Consider the following 17,364-nt stretch of genomic DNA (forward strand, 5'->3'; position numbering starts at 1 on the left):
GAACCAAATCCAAGGAAAACATGACAGCAGAAAAAAAAGACTGCGATCAAAAAACTACTGAACAAGAAAACTCTTCAAGCAAATAGCAAAGAAAAACTGCACACATCATCTGCGGAATCTATAAAGCCTCTAAAGGGACATGGTAAGGAGGAAAATATATGAGAAGGGAGAAAAAATTATTTGTCAATGCTTTTGCGTTGTCTCACAAGTGTGTGTGTGTGTGTGTGTGTGTGTGTGTGTGTGTGTACACAAATACACACATTATCTTCACTGACATAGTAATCAATGTGTATTTTTTGAAACACAACATTAATCTGAAGTTAAACCTGGCTCCTGGTAGGTTTAATTTAAGCCTCAATTTAGTCCGGGAGTAGTCTTCCAGGAAATCATCTTAGTAAAACTCTGGACTAGAAAAGAAGTCAAGGACCATGACAGAGAAACCAGATTTCTGTTAATCGGGTTTAAAAGGCCATTTTAGTCCAGGACTAGGCTTAATCTCGGTCCAGGAAACTGCCCCTTTATTACATTTTTTCCATTTTCCCAGGCAAGTGTGAAAATGAATCTCAGGCTGGAGTACTCAAAATCACCCTTCATTTTGTCACTCTCCTCATGGTTCAAAGAGCCCCCAGTTTCTAAGATGCCATTTCCATCTTGTGTCAGAAATGAAAGCCCCTTTCCATCTGGAGGAGATCCTTCAGATTTGATGACAATACAGATAACAGCGGCCATCACATTCAAGTTCAACCCATAATTAGGAGTACCCACGCAAGGATCTGCGTGTGCCTCCGTGCTCTGGCTGAATCATCACTCTTTGATAACCTCAAAAGCTCAGGATGTCACTAACGAATCCGATGCGCTGCAGAGGTGCGAAGAAAATAACGGCTCTGCTTGATATGAACTTCGCACTTGGGAGCAGCGGAACGATTTGAGCCTCCTGTTGGGCCTTCGCTCTCCTTCGGTTTTCTATTGTCTCACAAGTCAGCGTGGTAAAAATGGATTGAAAAAGGATGGTGACAAGAGAACAGAGCTAGTAACGTATGATGGAAAAGCAGCATCCTGCTTCAATACGCTTTGATGCCGAACACTCTTTCAGAAATCAACAGTCTGCGTGAAAGACGAGTCCTTGAGTGGGAACAGGTCATGGATTCTCTTTTTGCACAGGAATGAATGAACTGACTCAAGGGAGCATGACTTCATAAGTATAATTCAAGTTCCTTGGAGGCATGCAAATGCACAATATTAAAACGAGAAATCCAGTGAGATTTCAGAATATTAGCACAGATATCTGTATGTATTTTCTATGGTGGAAATGAGCCACATTTTAAATTCTGCCCTTATAAATCTAATTAAGGGATACGCTTGAGGAAACTCATCTAGCCTTCCAGATTCAGAAAAACGTGCAAATTTGGTAAATTATTTCTCCCCCCCCCCCCATCTCAAGACACTGACTGATCTCTGTCCAATTTGTTCTGGGTGGTAACGCACCACATGTGAAAGCCTTTTCTCTGCAAGCAATGACTTGCGTCTCCTCAGTACTTGAGAGCGCTGGACTTCATACACACCAGCAGCAGAAAAGGACAAGACGACAAACCCCTCTCATCTCAACACTCAGAAGTCCAGTACAAAATCAATAGCCGTTTGAACTGACAATTATGACAGTACAAAAGAGCTTCTTCTTGCTGTCCTGACACTGACGAAAGCAAAAAAGGAATCTACCTTTGTGTGCCACTCCTACCACCTACAAACGAGGGTCAGACGAGTGAAATTAAACCACTACTGAGGAGTAAAGCAGAATTGTGTGTAATTACAAGAGTTATAAACAGTTACAAGCTGATGCGGGGACATAAAACACCCAGTGAGCTCTCAACTCATAGAGCAGGGATTCATTTGAAGGTGAAATGTGTAATTTTTTCAATGTTAAAATACTTCTATCCCAATGTAGAATGCACTGGGAATCAAGTAAGCCTTCCGGAAAAGTCTACGCACTTTGGTTCTTTTAAAACACTGCATTGTTTGTCTAAATGGTCCAACATGTCAACGTCTGGGTCAAAAAATAGCTGCGTTTCCATAACCCTTCAAATTGAAAATATGCCCAATGGAAACCCAATGGTTTTTACGCTCGCGTGAGGTGGTTTTTCAGGCAATTAGAAAAAGGATGATCAGTCACATGATCATTTTGAATACACAGTTCCTCTGTGAAATCTCGTACTATAACCTCCCAGAAACACCTTATACGTGGCCGCTCCCATGTATAAGGGGCTTTAAAGGCCTACGTCGCCTTCGGTTTAAAATAATAGCTAGTGCAGTGACTGCGATATACGTAAACCTACCAACATATGGGGAAAAAAATGTTCATAACATCGGTTAATGGAAATGCCGTCATTTCGCAATAGTTTTCTATCGACATTTAGAAAATATTGCAACTGTTAAATACACTGTAGATACTGACTTTTCATTTTTACACAGGCTTTAAGAGAACTTTTGCTCCAGCCCTTTTCCGACAGGGCAAATTATGATTATTGATCATTATGATTTGTGCAAAGGTCACCAAGCCATCATTGCATTTTAACAAGCTTTATCCACTTAAACACACAAGAACTCAGGTTGGGTTTATCTTTAACAAGACAGTAAAGAAGAAAACAATCAGCCAATCACCTCCCTTTGCCTCTTCCCCTCTTGATGATTTAGTATTGAGATAAATAGCTTACCCTGGGGTGCAACACCTGATTGCAGCATCCAACTCTGTCATTCTGTACGCTCACAATCACAGCGAAGGGAACGACTCATTATCTCACCTGCACTGATAAATCAAATCAGTTATCTAACGTTGAAATCGGTTATCTAACGCTGATCAAAGGTCATCAGCAAAACATGCTCATCCACCTGCAAGACTTGAGACTAGGGCTGGGAAAAAAAATCGATTTGATTTAAAAATCGAGTTGGTAGGTCAAATCGATTCAGATTTTCCAAAAATCGATTTTTTAGATTTTGTTTCTCCCCCTCTGCAGTATAGCGCAATACATACATTTTGCATTTGCCAAATCTTCCTTACTCAACGGGCGGCGCAGCCCTCTGCCCCTCCCCTCTCCCGAGGGCAGCGCATGCATACACAAACAATATGGCAGAAACAGCCGGCGAAAGAGAGCAGCTCCTTCCAAAAAAATGTTCTTCGACTTTAGTCGTGTGGAATTGGTTTGGATTTACGGCATCTGATGAGGAACAGACAACACCTCGATGCAAACTATGTCTTAAGGCTGTTGTTGCTTGCAGCAGTACGACAAATCTGTTTCAGCATTTAAAACGAAGACATGCGGCTGAGTGGGAGAAGTGTTGCCTTCTTCGAAAAGAAAACCACTCTAGTGGCGTTAGTGCTAGCACCCCGTTTGCAAAGCAAACAACTCTTCAACAACCGAGCTTGCCTCAAGCCTGCTGTTGTTGATAGGCTCATTTTCCTTGTAAAGAATGTTTAAAATGCAATTACATTTTTTATGGCGACTGGTGTTACTGTTTACATGTTCAATTAACTAAGAGTTACCTCAGGATTTTTTGTTGTTTATTAGCTCAACCCAAATACAGTATAAATAATTTGGATGTTTAACAATCTTTGTTGCACACTGCACAGTGACTTTTCAGTTAGATAAAGGGTTTGCCGTTGCAATTTTATATTGATGCACTTTAATTAAATATAATAAATATATATTTTTAAAATATATGTACAGTTTGCAATTATTTTGTTTTAAATGGGGGGCGGGTGAAAAAATCGAATCGAATCGTAAATCGAGTTTTTTATTTAAAAAAAAAAAAAAACGCAGATTTTTTTTAGGGGGGAAAATCGCCCAGCCCTACTTGAAACTAATGCTAGAATAAATCAAACGATCAATGACTATTTTTTAATATTAGTTTACCCAAAAATTTAAATTCTGTCATTAAAAGGGTACTTCAGCACTGGGAAGATGAATGTGTATTTAAACTGTGTCATTTATGTAGTAGATTTTTGAATTTGGTGCCTTCTAGACTGAAAAAAAGACAGAAAATGTAATTGTCTCATGTGGATGAAAGACAACAACTCCCAGAATGCACTATGAGGCCACTCCCTACACCGCCCCCACCGTCATTTTGATCTTCATAATACAATAATTTCATTCAGTTAGAGAATAAACACTAAAATTAAAAACTGAACGTGTCTTTACAATATAGTGTGCTGAACGAAAGTCACGGGACAAACGCAGAGCTGAGGTAAGCACGGCAGTCATTTTCAGTGCGTGTCCAGTCTGGTGCATGTATTTATGCTATTATTTTACCTCTTATCAGACGAACGTGATCATCTCTGAGCTCAGCCATAACTTCCACCAAGTGAGGTCAAATACGAGCCTGGTCATAGATATATAGATCGTAGATGCCTCATTCTACTGATCTGTGTAGGCGCTAATGAGGCATCTACGTATACATCTATGACCAGGTTCGTATTTGACCTAATTTGGCAAAAGTTATGGCGGAGCTCAGAGATGATCACGTTCGTCTGAAAAGAGGTAAAATAATACCATAAATACTGCTCAGTTTCTCGTAGGAACTGATCGTTTGGCAGGATAAGACCCTTATTCATCGTCTTGTGTCGTTTAAAGCCCTTTGAAGCTGCACTGAAACTGTCATTTGGACCTTGAACCGTTTGGGGCCCATTGAAGTCCATTATATGGAGGAAACCCCTGGACTGTTTTCATCCAAAACCTTAATTTCTTTTCGACTGCAGAAAGAAAGACTTGGACATCTTGGATGACATGGGGGTGAGTAAATTATCAGCAAAAGATTATTTAAAAGTGAACTAATCCTTTAATGATGTCTTTACTACCTTTCTAGGCCTTGAAGTTGCTATGACGTTGCTGCCAATGGATGGTTCAGAAACTCTCGGATTTCATCAAAAATATCTTTGTGTTCTGAAGATGAACGAAGGTCTTATGGGTTTGGAATGACATAAGGGTGGGTAATTAACGACAGAATTGTCATTTTTGGGTGAACTAACCCTTTGATAAAAGGCCAGTCATGTTTACAAATCGAAATAAAAACTTTTAAAAAAAATCTCTTTATTTGTAAAATTATTGCATATTGAAACAACGGTCCTAATTGAATTGAGGACCTAATTGAGTCAGACAAGATTTTTTTAAGGGCAATTTATCTATTGCAAGGTAACTGAATCGTGAAAGGTGTTTTTTAAAATCTAGTTGTGCTCTCGCTTGATGTTCTCACCAATGTTCTTCATCGGTGGTTACTGCCTCACTTCACTAGTAAAATCAAGCCAGAGTTTACAAAGTTCTTTGGTTTATTCCATGTTGCATGCTTTGCTGACACGTCACACCATTAATCTCCAACTATCGATCCTACATCGGGGAGGAACGCTGGGGTCCAATTAGTATCGGCTGATTGTGCCTTTGCATATTCCTCATGACGGCAACCTTTTCAAACCACCTAATAATGAATTGAGGGAGAGTTTGTTTTAAAGAGCGGTGGTCATCGAAAAATTGACCGTGGCTGTGATGATGCTAGATCATTTTGGTGTAACGGCAAGGCCTGCTGGACATCACGCGCACATACACACAAATCAAATGTCAATGTAAAACTTGACAATGTTAGGACCGTCCTAATTGGGGAAACTCACCATGACCTCAACAGGTCAGAGATCGAGTGCGTGTTCCACAGCCTAGGGTGGAATCACGCTCCAGCAAATCACGGCTGAATGTCAAAGCATTGCAGTTCCTACGTTCTCAAGGTTACTTGGTCTCTCTTGTCTCTGGACACAGACATAGTAGCTAAATGTATTGAGAATAATCTGGGCTCAACAAAGAAAATTTGCTCTGCTGTCACAGCTGTGCCAGTAGTTCAGATTTATACTTGCCCTGCCAATATTAGCACTGACTGCAAAATAAATAAATTAATAATAAAAACCAATGGCCCAATGCAGCTAGCTGGCCCTTAACTCTCTCACACAGTCTCTGAGCCATCCTTATTGCTGAGCCCTGAAAAAAGCCACTTGGTTGACATTGTTTCAATAGAATCTTCTAGTTTTTCAACATGTGTGGAAAAGTCCATATTCGCACACCATTTTCGCCCTGAGCAATAGGGATCTTATAACCCACACACCATATTATCTTTGTGAATTGAGACACGTTTGTACTTGCTGCTAACACAAATGACATCTGAGCTGAACGGCAGTTCTAGAAGAAGAAAAAAAATACAAACAAAAAGCAATTTCTTTTTTCCAAAAGCAATCATTCTAAAACTTGACTTGGCCATGTAATGTTTCCATCATGACCTGAGAGGCTATTACCCCCATATTGCTGACAGTGACAAACCTCTGGGAAACTTCTGCTTTTGGCAAAATACAATAAAGCAAAAAAGTTTTGAAGGTGTTATAGCTGCATTTCTTTCTGAACGTAAACACAAATAAAACTAATAGTTGTGTAATATCTCCATTAGTGTTGCCAAATAAATCACAATTTTGAAGCAGGTTTCACTACACCTGCCATTGGTCGGTCAAACAGATAGTACCACCCCAAACTCAAACCATTGGTCTAGCCAATGTTACCATGTTGGACTGGTCAGTGTACTTAAAGATTCAATTACCGATTTCAGGAGGCAAATATCATCATCTGTTCTGGCGGTTCAGCTGTTTCAAAACAAATTCGATAGCAAAACACATCTGTTTTTGAGAATGACTACAGGTCATTCCCCATTCAAAACAAAGTCGCTAGGATACTGAGAAAAAAACTTAACATCACCATTACTGACTCTTTTGTTAAATGGAACACATATTGACATTCAACTTGCCAAGCAAATGGTATTTTAGTCGTATATAATATTTAGTAACAATACAAAAAGGTTACGGACATACAAAAATACACTATATTGGCAAAAGTTTTGGTACGCCTCTTTTACATGCACTTTAATGACATCCCTTTCTTAATCCGTAGGGTTTAATATGGAGTTGGCCCACCCGTTGCAGCTACAACAGCGTCAACTCTTCTGGGAAGGCTTTCCACAAGGCTTAGGAGTGTGTTTATGGGAATTTTTGACCATTCTTCTAGAAACGCATTTGTGAAGTCTGGCACTGATGTTGGACAAGAAGGCCTGGCTCACAGTCCCCACTCTAATTCATCCCAAAGGTGTTCTATCTGGTTGAAGTCAGGACTCTGTGCAGGCCCGTCAAGTTCCTCATCCATGTCTTTATGGACCTTGCTTTGTGCACTGGTGTGTAGTCATGTTGAAAGAGGAAGGGGCCATCCACAAACTGTTCCCACAAAGTTGGGAGTATGAAATCATCCAAAAATGTCTTGGTATGCTGAAGCATAGAGACAGAGCGACACGCGTCATAATCTGAAGGCCACGCCCACCGGGGGGGAAAACAATCAAACCGTCTCCATTGACTTTGCATTGCGGGAGGCTGCCTCCTTGTCATTTCGGACTTATTACAAAAAACTGAACAATGTATAAAAGCTGATGTGACAAAGTGAACTGCAAACAAGCTAAACAAAACCCAGAAGCAAAAACCCAGACGTTTTTATAAGCTGTTGACCCAAAAAACGAGCGTTTAAGGACAAAAAAGTGGATTCAGGCCATTGAGACAGAGTGCTACAGGTCATATTACACTGAGAACTACGGCGACTAGAGGGGAACGTGATCAGCGACAGTAAATATAATATATAAAACGGACATTTGGATATTTGACTTAAAGGGGCTATATGCAACTTTTTCCCCAAAATAAACGTAACAATAGCCTTTTTATTTTACCATTTATGACTCAAACATCTCCTGATGAGCATACTGACACCTTGTCCGCTCACAGTGGGTGCACCTATAAGCCTGTATCCTATTTTTCCTATTTTCTGGCGGGTCGTCTTTTCCCGCGCTGTCTGCGGATGTGACGTCACCACCGCTGCGAGAGCGAGCAGAAAATGAGAGCAGTTCTGTTTTTTGGCCACAGGTGTCAGTTGCGAGTTTAAATTTCAGAAAAACGCATATAGCCCCTTTAACAGTGACAAAATGTTTACTGCACACATACACATACTGAGACATACTGAGTGTCAGGATCCCAAAATTTACCCATTCATCCTGCTGAAGCGTCACTTCGTATTGCCTGTATCCACTTTTATCTTCTTAAACGCTCGTTTTTTTGGGTCGACAGCTTATAAAAACTTATTTCTGTGTTTTTTAGCTTGTTTGCTGTACACCTTGTCACATATCAGCTTTTAGACATTGTTCTGTTTTTTGTTAGAAGTCCGAAATGACAATGAGGCAGCCTCCCGCAATGCAAAGTCAATGGAGAGCATTGGATTGTTTTCCCCCCCCGGTGTGGGCGTGGCCTAAATACGCTCTGTCTCTATTAAGAGTTCCTTTCACTGGAACTAAGGGGCCAAGCCCAACCCCTGAAAAACACCCCACACCATAATTTCCCCTCCACCAAACTTTACACAATGCAGTCAGGCAAGTACAGTTCTCCTGGCAACCGCCAAACCCAGACTCGTCCATCGGCTTGCCAGACAGAGAAGCGTGATTTGTCACTTCAGAGAACACGTCTCCACTGCTCTAGAGTCCAGTGGCGGGCGTGCTTTACACCACTGCATTCGACACTTTGCATTGCACTTGGTGATGTAAGGCTTGGATCCAGCTGCTCAGCCACGGAAGCCCATTCCATGAAGCTCTCTACACACTGTTCTTGAGCTAATCTGAAAGCCACACAAAGTTTGGAGGTCTGTAGCTATTGACTCCGACTTCTGCGCACCTCAGCAGAATGCGCTTCACCTTTGTTATAATACCACTAACAGTTGACAGTGGAATATTTAGTAGTGAGGAAATTTCACGAATGGACTTACTGCACATGTGGCAACCTATCACGGTACCACGCTTGAATTCACTGAGCTCCTGAAAGCGTCTGCATGCCTAGGTGCTTGATTTTATACACCTGTGTCCAAGGAAGTGATTGGAACAATTGAATTCAATGATTTGGAGGGATGTCCCAATACTTTTGCCAATATATACAACAAAATGTGCAAAAGCTAACAGGCTGTATTTTGAAAAATGAACTAATGAAATTGGCATCTTCTCTGCTATGCTGAAATGTTATAGTTCTCCCTAGTAATCGAAATTCTCTTTTAAGTTCTCAACAAGTAGACACGTTTACAAAAATCTAGATAAACTTGGATAAATGTCCAAGTACAGCATCTCTGCTAAATTAAATTATAATCAATATGTTGAGGGAGACATCTGACTTGTGTTGCATCATTCAAATCTGCTCATGCATCATATTTTAGGTACTTCTGATTATTATAAATTAAATACTCTCATTCGATCTATCAGCAAGTCCTGAAATCTGGTTAAATGATCCTATTAGCTCAGGTGACGAATTGCATATACGCAATGTTAAGATGAATGTGTTGCCTAGGTGCACAGACAACCACACCTGTATGTTTAAGACCCAAGCATTGAAAACAGCAAGACATTCTTAAATTGAATTGCAAAAAGAATGATAAATACGTAAACCTATTTGTTCCAACAACAACTGCAGTCCTGCAGAGCACAAGAAAAGCAGCATCTAAGAGACATACAAAGCATACCCCTCATGCCCTAGATCTCTCTATACCCGTTCAATACAAAGACACAGATGAGGAGGTGGAGGAGGCTTGCAAGCCATAGCAATTCTGCGCCAATCCAAGGACACAGCATCATCCACAGATTCCTGCAATATCCCCGTTTTTGTATGAGGGGACTCATTCAGCCCCCGCTGGTTCCCCTCAAACCCAATTACATGCCACATTGCCAGGCAGCAGGCCACCAGATCACAAGCACCAGCATGCTGAAGATGGCACTAATGTCATGCAAAATTTACTTTTGCATGCCAATCTGCTGCGTTCAACAGCATTCCACTAAAAGTCTAAAAGTGAATACGCACCATATATCAATCATATACGGATGCTACATGTGTAGATTTGGTTGTTTGACTGCAAGTGGCATAAAATAACCTCAAGTGGCTATAAAATAACAGACTCTATAAAGAGGATGATGTAAATGCTTTTACAGTCTCAGGGATGCAAGACTCATGCACAAACAACACCGAGGTGAAAGCATCAATGACACAATGGAGAATGGATATTCAGTAGTCTTGAGTTATAGTGACAATGGCCAAGTGGTCAAATTCAACACCTGAGAGAGATGCTTGTCATCTAAGAAATGCACACGACCTCAAATACACAAGATTCTCCCAGTCTCTCAAAGCCACAAAGTAGTAAAAGTCAACTCAAAAGCGCAGACTGAGACCATATACACACACAAAGCATGCTTATGGAAATACTGGAGAAACGTATATATTTATTTTTAGACGATTTGCCATGGTTTGCTTTTACTTTGTTTATGCTGCAATTTTTTAATGTTCGGAGGGGTGTTCTCCTTGCTCCAAAAACAGCTTTCTACATCTGCCTGTATCACAAACCCTAGAATGCAGAATGAGATTCATCCGGACATAAATGTTATATCGGCCCCCAGTTTCACAGAAGGCTTAAGCTAGTCCCGGACTAAAATGCATATTTCAGCTGTTTTAATTGAAAGCAACTTGCACTGGTGTATCTTAAAACATGTCAGTTCCGTTGTTTTGTCTCGAGATGCACATCAGGCATGTTTGTAAGTCACTTAAATGCCAATTGAACTAAGGTCTAATCCTGGCTTAATCTAAACCTTGTCTGTGAAACCGGGCCATAGTGTCACAGTGAATATTCCAAATAAGGACTCAGAATTGTAATTAATAAAGGAACACACCAGCTATCTATTCTCGTTTTTTTGTAAACAGGTTAACACTTTTACGTTGCGCATACATAATCAAAATATGGTCATATTCCGATCTTGTGTGTGTGAACTGTGTCAACTGACACTGAAAACTGAACTGCTTTAGAGAACACAACCCTTTCCAACGATCTGTAGATAGCCCAAAAACCAACACAGCATCAATACTCGCCGTAATGCTCCATTCAGAGTGTGGCAAACATCTTTTCACCGACAAACCACGTGTGCAAACATATTTCACTGTCGTCTGAAACATAACACGCTGCTTTGATTTGATTCATTAGAAGCTCGTGCTCGTTGTACTCTGCTTGTTTCCAATGGGCAAGTGCATCTGACTTCTTCCCGTGACCATTCAGACCCTTTTCACTCGACATATGGCTGTGATGGATAAGATTTCATTTGGTGGGGAATAGTGAAATTCTGTCGCTCAATTCTAACGCAAAAACGACCTGGGCTGCGTTTCCAAAAAGCATCGTCTCCACCAATGGTCTCTACGATCAACTTAGCTCACGATGCTTTTGGCAAACGCAGCCCAGGGCGTGAGGAAATAGTCAGTATCGGTCGCTAACATTACTATTTACACACCTTACGTTTAGTAACAATGAGCAACGCGCTACATTTAGTGCCCTACGGCTAAGGAGACTTTTAAAGCGAAAGGGCAAACCCATATGGGAGACATACAATTACAGCACTTTACAATCACACGATTTCATTGGTGTTATGCAGGCGGTTTTCAAATAGGAAATGAACTGTCACATTCTGCACACACATGGTTATCAGCCAAGCCAAGTGGAAGCGACAGAAATGTCATGACTGGAGGCAACATTTTTAACACGGAGTACTATGAACACCAAATATACCATCTATACTATAAACATTGGCAACAACAGCGGTCCAAATGTGTAATACCAAAATTAAGGAAGGAACAAGATAGGAAAGTAAACGTATAGAGCCTTTAAAATGTCGATTTATGGAAAGAAACCGACCGAACAAGTGCATTACCACGGAATTCCTTACGGCGGGCGCGGTATTATCTCTCAATCCACTGGTCACCAAGAAAAAGTTGATACAATGTAGCGCCGAACGTTCTAAACATTTCGCGCCAAACATCAACAGTTACAGTGTAACACAAACAAACCGCGAGTCCATAACAATAAACAGAACGCGACCGTGAAACAACGCTCGTTGCAAAACTATTAAAGCACTGCTTTCCATACCTCCTTCTTCGTCGGCTTGCAGACAAGCGGGGATATTTTTCTTCCAACCCGGCATTTCGGTGGCGTCGTGTGCATTCAGGGGCTAAATCTCAGGCGCATTTCACTGACGGCACAGGCGTGCATTTCCCCGCGCCTTGTCCCTTCTATTCACTGGCAGCCGGTGTAATTGAACGCCGTGTCTCCCTCAGCCTCGTTGTGGAGCTGAGCTGGGGGTGTGAGCAGACACACACGAACGTGAAGGTGCACACTACAACCCACTACAATAAAGACTTTTCCCTTTCCTACCTTCACCAGCCCTCGAATTGTCTCATTATTTTGTCACGTCAAAGCTTCACACTGCAGTCCAATAGGCTACAAACGTAAACGCCAAACCCACAACACATTTCTATCCATCTGTAGCCAACTGAAGCGTGTGCAGTGTTGCTGATTGTTCCATTCCAGTGTTTTAAGAATGTGTGTGTGGCCTTATTCATTCATATTTTAAACGGGGTGTGTTGTTGTTGTTGTTGTAGGAGTGAGGCTATGTCTGAAAATAACTTTTGTTTAAATTTCGAGGAAATATTTGCCCCCTGGAAATGATTTTCTTTACCTTCATTGAATTTTATGATTTTCCAAACAAAAACACACAATATGTTCATCAGTTTAATGTAATATTTTTTCCATCTGGACCATAATGGCTGTTAATTATCAAATCAAATCAACAGCAAATGGGTCAGTGGCAATACATTTAGTTTGTGTGTGTGTGTGTGTGTGTGTGTGTGTGTGTGTGTGTGTGTGTGTGTGTGTGTGTGTGTGTGTGTGTGTGTGTGTGTGTGTGTGTTTGTCTGGATGTTTTTTATAATTAAAAAATACTTTAAAATGCAATTCATAAAAAAAGCTTGTCACAAAACTTGTTTTTAATTTCTGAATTAAGTCATTTTGATATGTGGCGTAAATGAGATAAATAAAAAAAAGAACAACTGTCATTGGATATTCTTTACCGGAATTCTTAAAAACATTATACATATTGGTTTTGTAAATGTCATTTTGTTTAATATTTTGTTATGGAAAAACATTGATTTTAATTTAAAATATGATTAATATTTAAGGATTATTATTCATCTTGTCTTCGAATATTGACACAGGTTGATTAATGACTACATTTGTGATATTTGCTAATATATATTTTACCTTGGACTTTTTTATTTTTTGTTTTAATATTTGTGTACACATATATTCAAGGTTCAAGGAAAGTATTTTAGTACAATTTTCCTTGATGACACATTTTTAGAGTCAATAAATTAAAATGTTTGTAGAAAATGTGCAAACAATATCCTTTTAAAAGTCCCCCTCTGTGGTTGTAAATGGTTCTAATTAGCTGTTCATTGCAAAGCATCGTTCTCACTCTCTTGCAGAAGTGTGGTACCTTTAATGGAGTGATTTTTGATGTACATAATTATTCTATACCTTCTGTCAGACAGGTGAATACTACCATGCATGATTGAGTAATGAACATACATATATGATTTGTTATAGTGACCTTTTATTTATAGTGATTTTAATCTGACCGCGGTGTAAAGTAACAAAACTAGGAATGTGATTCATATTTCAGTTCCAGCATTGATTAGTAATTTATGTTTGCTGCATTAATTTGATACCTAATTGTTGTTCATTGCGTGCAAGCATCAGCCCACCTACTGTAATTGTGCAGCAGTTTACCGTCTCAACCTTTAACTATATCTCTTGGTGAGTGGGTTTAGAGAGCCTAATGTGCTGAACTCAAACTTTAATTAACCGTTTATTTCAGTAAGCTGGTAATTTAATTATATCTGCTTATGTAACATTTTCAGCCTCATAAGTTTTCCATAAATGTTGCTGGATTAGGGGACAAATATATGCACAGTTAGCAGAAAAAATAAATACTTCAGATTGATGTAATCAGTTAAATACGTAGTTTGATTAAAAAGCCATACTGTATAAATACAACTGATCCCAAAAACATATGCTGTTATTTTTGTGTCCTACAGCACTGGAGAAAACACAGGGGGAAATAGTAGATTTGTTATGGGATTAAATATTTATTTTGACAGAAAAACAGTTATAAAATATGAAAAATAATTTCTGGGATATTGTGCTTTTTTGATGTCTTTAGGGAGCACTCCTTGTAGTTAACCCTACTGCCCTAAACAGCTGGTTGCTGTCTAAGTTGGTGGTCTCCAATACCCCAGGCATAGAGCAATATGGCACTCCATGCCTCCGCCAGCATGTACACATCCAACACATAGCCACTGGGGAAAAAAGCATCTAAATGTAGGTTAGGTGACGATGCTTCTTAGTGGGCATTGTGACACATCCTCGCCGGCCTACTTTCCTCAGCCTCTGCTGTTTTTTTTTTTCCTTATGTGTTCCCTCCCCCTCTCGCTCACTGTCCATCTATCCACCGGGGTGCCCTGGCGGCTTTATACGTGCACTGGAGCGTACGGGGCAAGGCCAGGCTGTAATGAGTCGGGTTGGGCAGAGCTCATCCTCATTCTGAGGCCTTTCTTCCATCCTTCCATTTTGCCATCCGTCCATCCATTCGTCCCTGGGGCTGCATACCGAGTAGCACATCACCCTTTGAGATGATACAGCAGACAGGAAGCATAGGGGGAAGGGGGGTTAGCTTGAATGCAATGCCCTTACTTATTGGCTCCCAAGGTCTAATGGCTTTCACTGGTGGATGTAGAGACCGAATTATGATATTACACTTGGGAGGGATTCTACTTGGAGAAGAAATATGCAAGTGCAGGCCTAGCTTGATGTTCCTTATAGTTCCTATTAATATGCGTAGGTTTCTATGGTTGTTAAGAACATGGCACCAAAGGATGATGAAAACAAATGCTGTTCTGTGACCTCAATCTTTAATGGCTCGTTTCCACCAAGTGGTACGGTTCAGTACAGGTCAGTCCGGTATGCAATTTTTGCATTTCCATTGTCAGAAGTTGTGAATGGTATCCTAATACAGAAATGTGCCATACCCCTTTTTTGGCACCCTTCCGTTGGGGAACCTAGCTCAGTAGTCCGGTACTAAAGGGGGGAGCTAGACTCACTGCAGAACGTTGACTGGTTGACAGAGAATCGTCACTTGCGCATGCTTTCTCGGCTGAGTTTTTCCTTGCAGCCTTGGCTCAAACAAAGTGTGTCTTCTTGTGACAACAGCCACATGCCGAGAAGCAAGAACAACATCTGCTGTATGTCGTCCATTTTAGTTTATTGTGTCGCTTTCTTCTTTACGCGAGAATGACGCCGATCGCTACACCACGCCTATCATAAGCAAACTGTAGGCGGTGGAAATGCAAGCGAGATCAGGGTTTACAGTCCCAAATCGTACTGTACTGAACCGTACCACCACTCGGTGGAAACCAGCCATATAGAAGTTTAAGAGACTACATTTAAAGGTCCCATGGCATGGCATTTTTCTATTATTTTATAATGTTTCCTGAGGTGTACTTATATTGTTAGTATGATTTTTACATCATAAAATGTCATAATTTAGAAATAAAAGGCATTTTTTCTATACTGATGTTTGCCCTGTGGCTGAATGCCCTGTTTCAAGAGGCGTGTCTGCTGTGAGACTTCAGTAAAAACGTCCACTGTTGTGATTGGCTGACATCTTTGCATTTGAAATGAGTATCAGATCTTGTAGCGGAGGGGGCGTGGTTTAACAAGTTCTTTGAGCAGACACGAGCCTGCTGCCAGAGAGACGGATAAACATCCTGCGGAGTTCACTTCACATCAGTTCTCAGCATGTTTCAGTTCAGTGAACTGTTGTAGTTACTAGCATATACTTCAGGTTATTCGTTTATTTCTAGTCGGAGGGGCTGTCACTCATGTCAGAAAGTTAGTACCTTTAGTAAATTATGGATCAGCGCTGACTGGAGACGCGAACCGTATAGAACGATTCAATTTATATTGACCAATTTCTTGCTGCTGACCTTCGATGATTCAGTTAAACCATGAGAAAAAATGGCCGAATATTTTGTTTTTATTGGTAAAACTAAATTCTTCCATTATCCAGAATGGCAGCACAGCTGAGAGGTTTGTTTGAGCTGCGCCCTCTACTGTTCATGCATGAATTAGTATTTTTACCACGGCCAATTTTGGTATGCAGAGGTCTTTACATCTTCACAAAAATATAACTTTTTGTTATAAAAAAAAAAACAAGCCCAGCCCATGTAAGAAAAAGTAACGTAAAAGTAATGCAACACATTACTTTTCTTAAAAAGTAACTAACTCAATTAGTTACTTTTTAAAGGAGGAACACAATATTGTAATGGATTACTTTTCAAAGTAACTTTCCCCAACACTGGTGAAGACTGTGTACGAGCGCGAGCGAGAACTGATAACAGCGGCAACGAGCTCTCGCAATTCTCTTCTTATTTAACACAAACGAAAAAACTTCCATGTAAAAGCGATTTGAGTGAGTGCCTAGAAAAGCGCTATATAAATGTAATAAATAATAATTATTATTATTATTAAACTGCTAATCAAATGGAGATGGTTCTTTCTATTAGGTACATCCGTGGTGCGAGGTGTTTCAAAAAGTGGTAGGGACATGTCCCACCCGTCCCACTCGCAAATTATGCTATGGCCTACACTAAAGGTTATTTTTTTAACAAATGCCTCCCCAAGACAATATAGAGAGTTAAGGCATTCCTGAATGAAATGGATGGTTTGTTTAGAGCTTGAAGTTTTCACATGGAGAGTTCCATGTGCAGCTATGTCATTAACTGATACTCTAAAATGTTTAGATTAATTGGTCATCTGTTCTGTTAATGAAGCATGAATGGTACTTTGTAAGCCTTCATATAAAATGGCTGAGGCTTAGCAGTTATTTGACTCATCATATCTCTCATTACAAACCAGATTTCTTTATTGTTTTTTTTTGGGGGGGGGGGGGGGGGGGGGGGGGTGTCCCAAAAGTATTATTCAAGCAATAGTAGTTCTATAACAAGATACAGTTTATGCATTAAATTTCATAGTAGTCTTTCAATTGTCATTTTATATTAGAACAATAATAACGAGAAAGTCATGACTGCAAAGGGAATAGCTGTGCTCTTAGAAATAGCTTCATAATTGAACACTTTCAGTGATGATGACACTTCCTGAATAGCGATTTCCAAAAAGTTGCAAACATTTCACGGTTTTTCCATCATGGTCCAAAAATTCCAACATTTACCTTCCAGGCAATTGAGCTTGTCATCTACCTTGTCCATAGTACACTTTCTTTCAACTGCAGAGGAAGACAGCAACGCAATTATTGTCACATTTTGATGGATATTAATGCGAACAAGTTTCTGAGGGACTT

General features: G+C 40.2%; 1 protein-coding gene across 4 annotated transcripts in view; it reads right to left on the reverse strand.

Moving 5' to 3' along the window:
• The window catches only part of grip1 (glutamate receptor interacting protein 1), a gene marked incomplete at its 5' end in the record, with an annotated part of 312,615 nt that extends 300,138 nt beyond the window's left edge, over positions 1-12,477 (reverse strand). Inside the window, one exon of one of the 4 annotated variants that reach the window (XM_079816494.1) lies at positions 12,039-12,477. In XM_079816494.1, coding sequence (XP_079672620.1) covers positions 12,039-12,093 — 55 coding nt within the window. The remainder of the gene's footprint in view (positions 1-12,038) is intronic. The other 3 variants (XM_079816502.1, XM_079816501.1, XM_079816499.1) reach the window with 3 other exon arrangements.
• Between the last annotated feature and the right edge of the window lie 4,887 nt (positions 12,478-17,364).

The sequence above is a fragment of the Gobio gobio genome (assembly GCF_949357685.1).
Source record: "Gobio gobio genome assembly, chromosome: 5".
Taxonomy (NCBI): Eukaryota; Metazoa; Chordata; class Actinopteri; order Cypriniformes; family Gobionidae; genus Gobio; species Gobio gobio.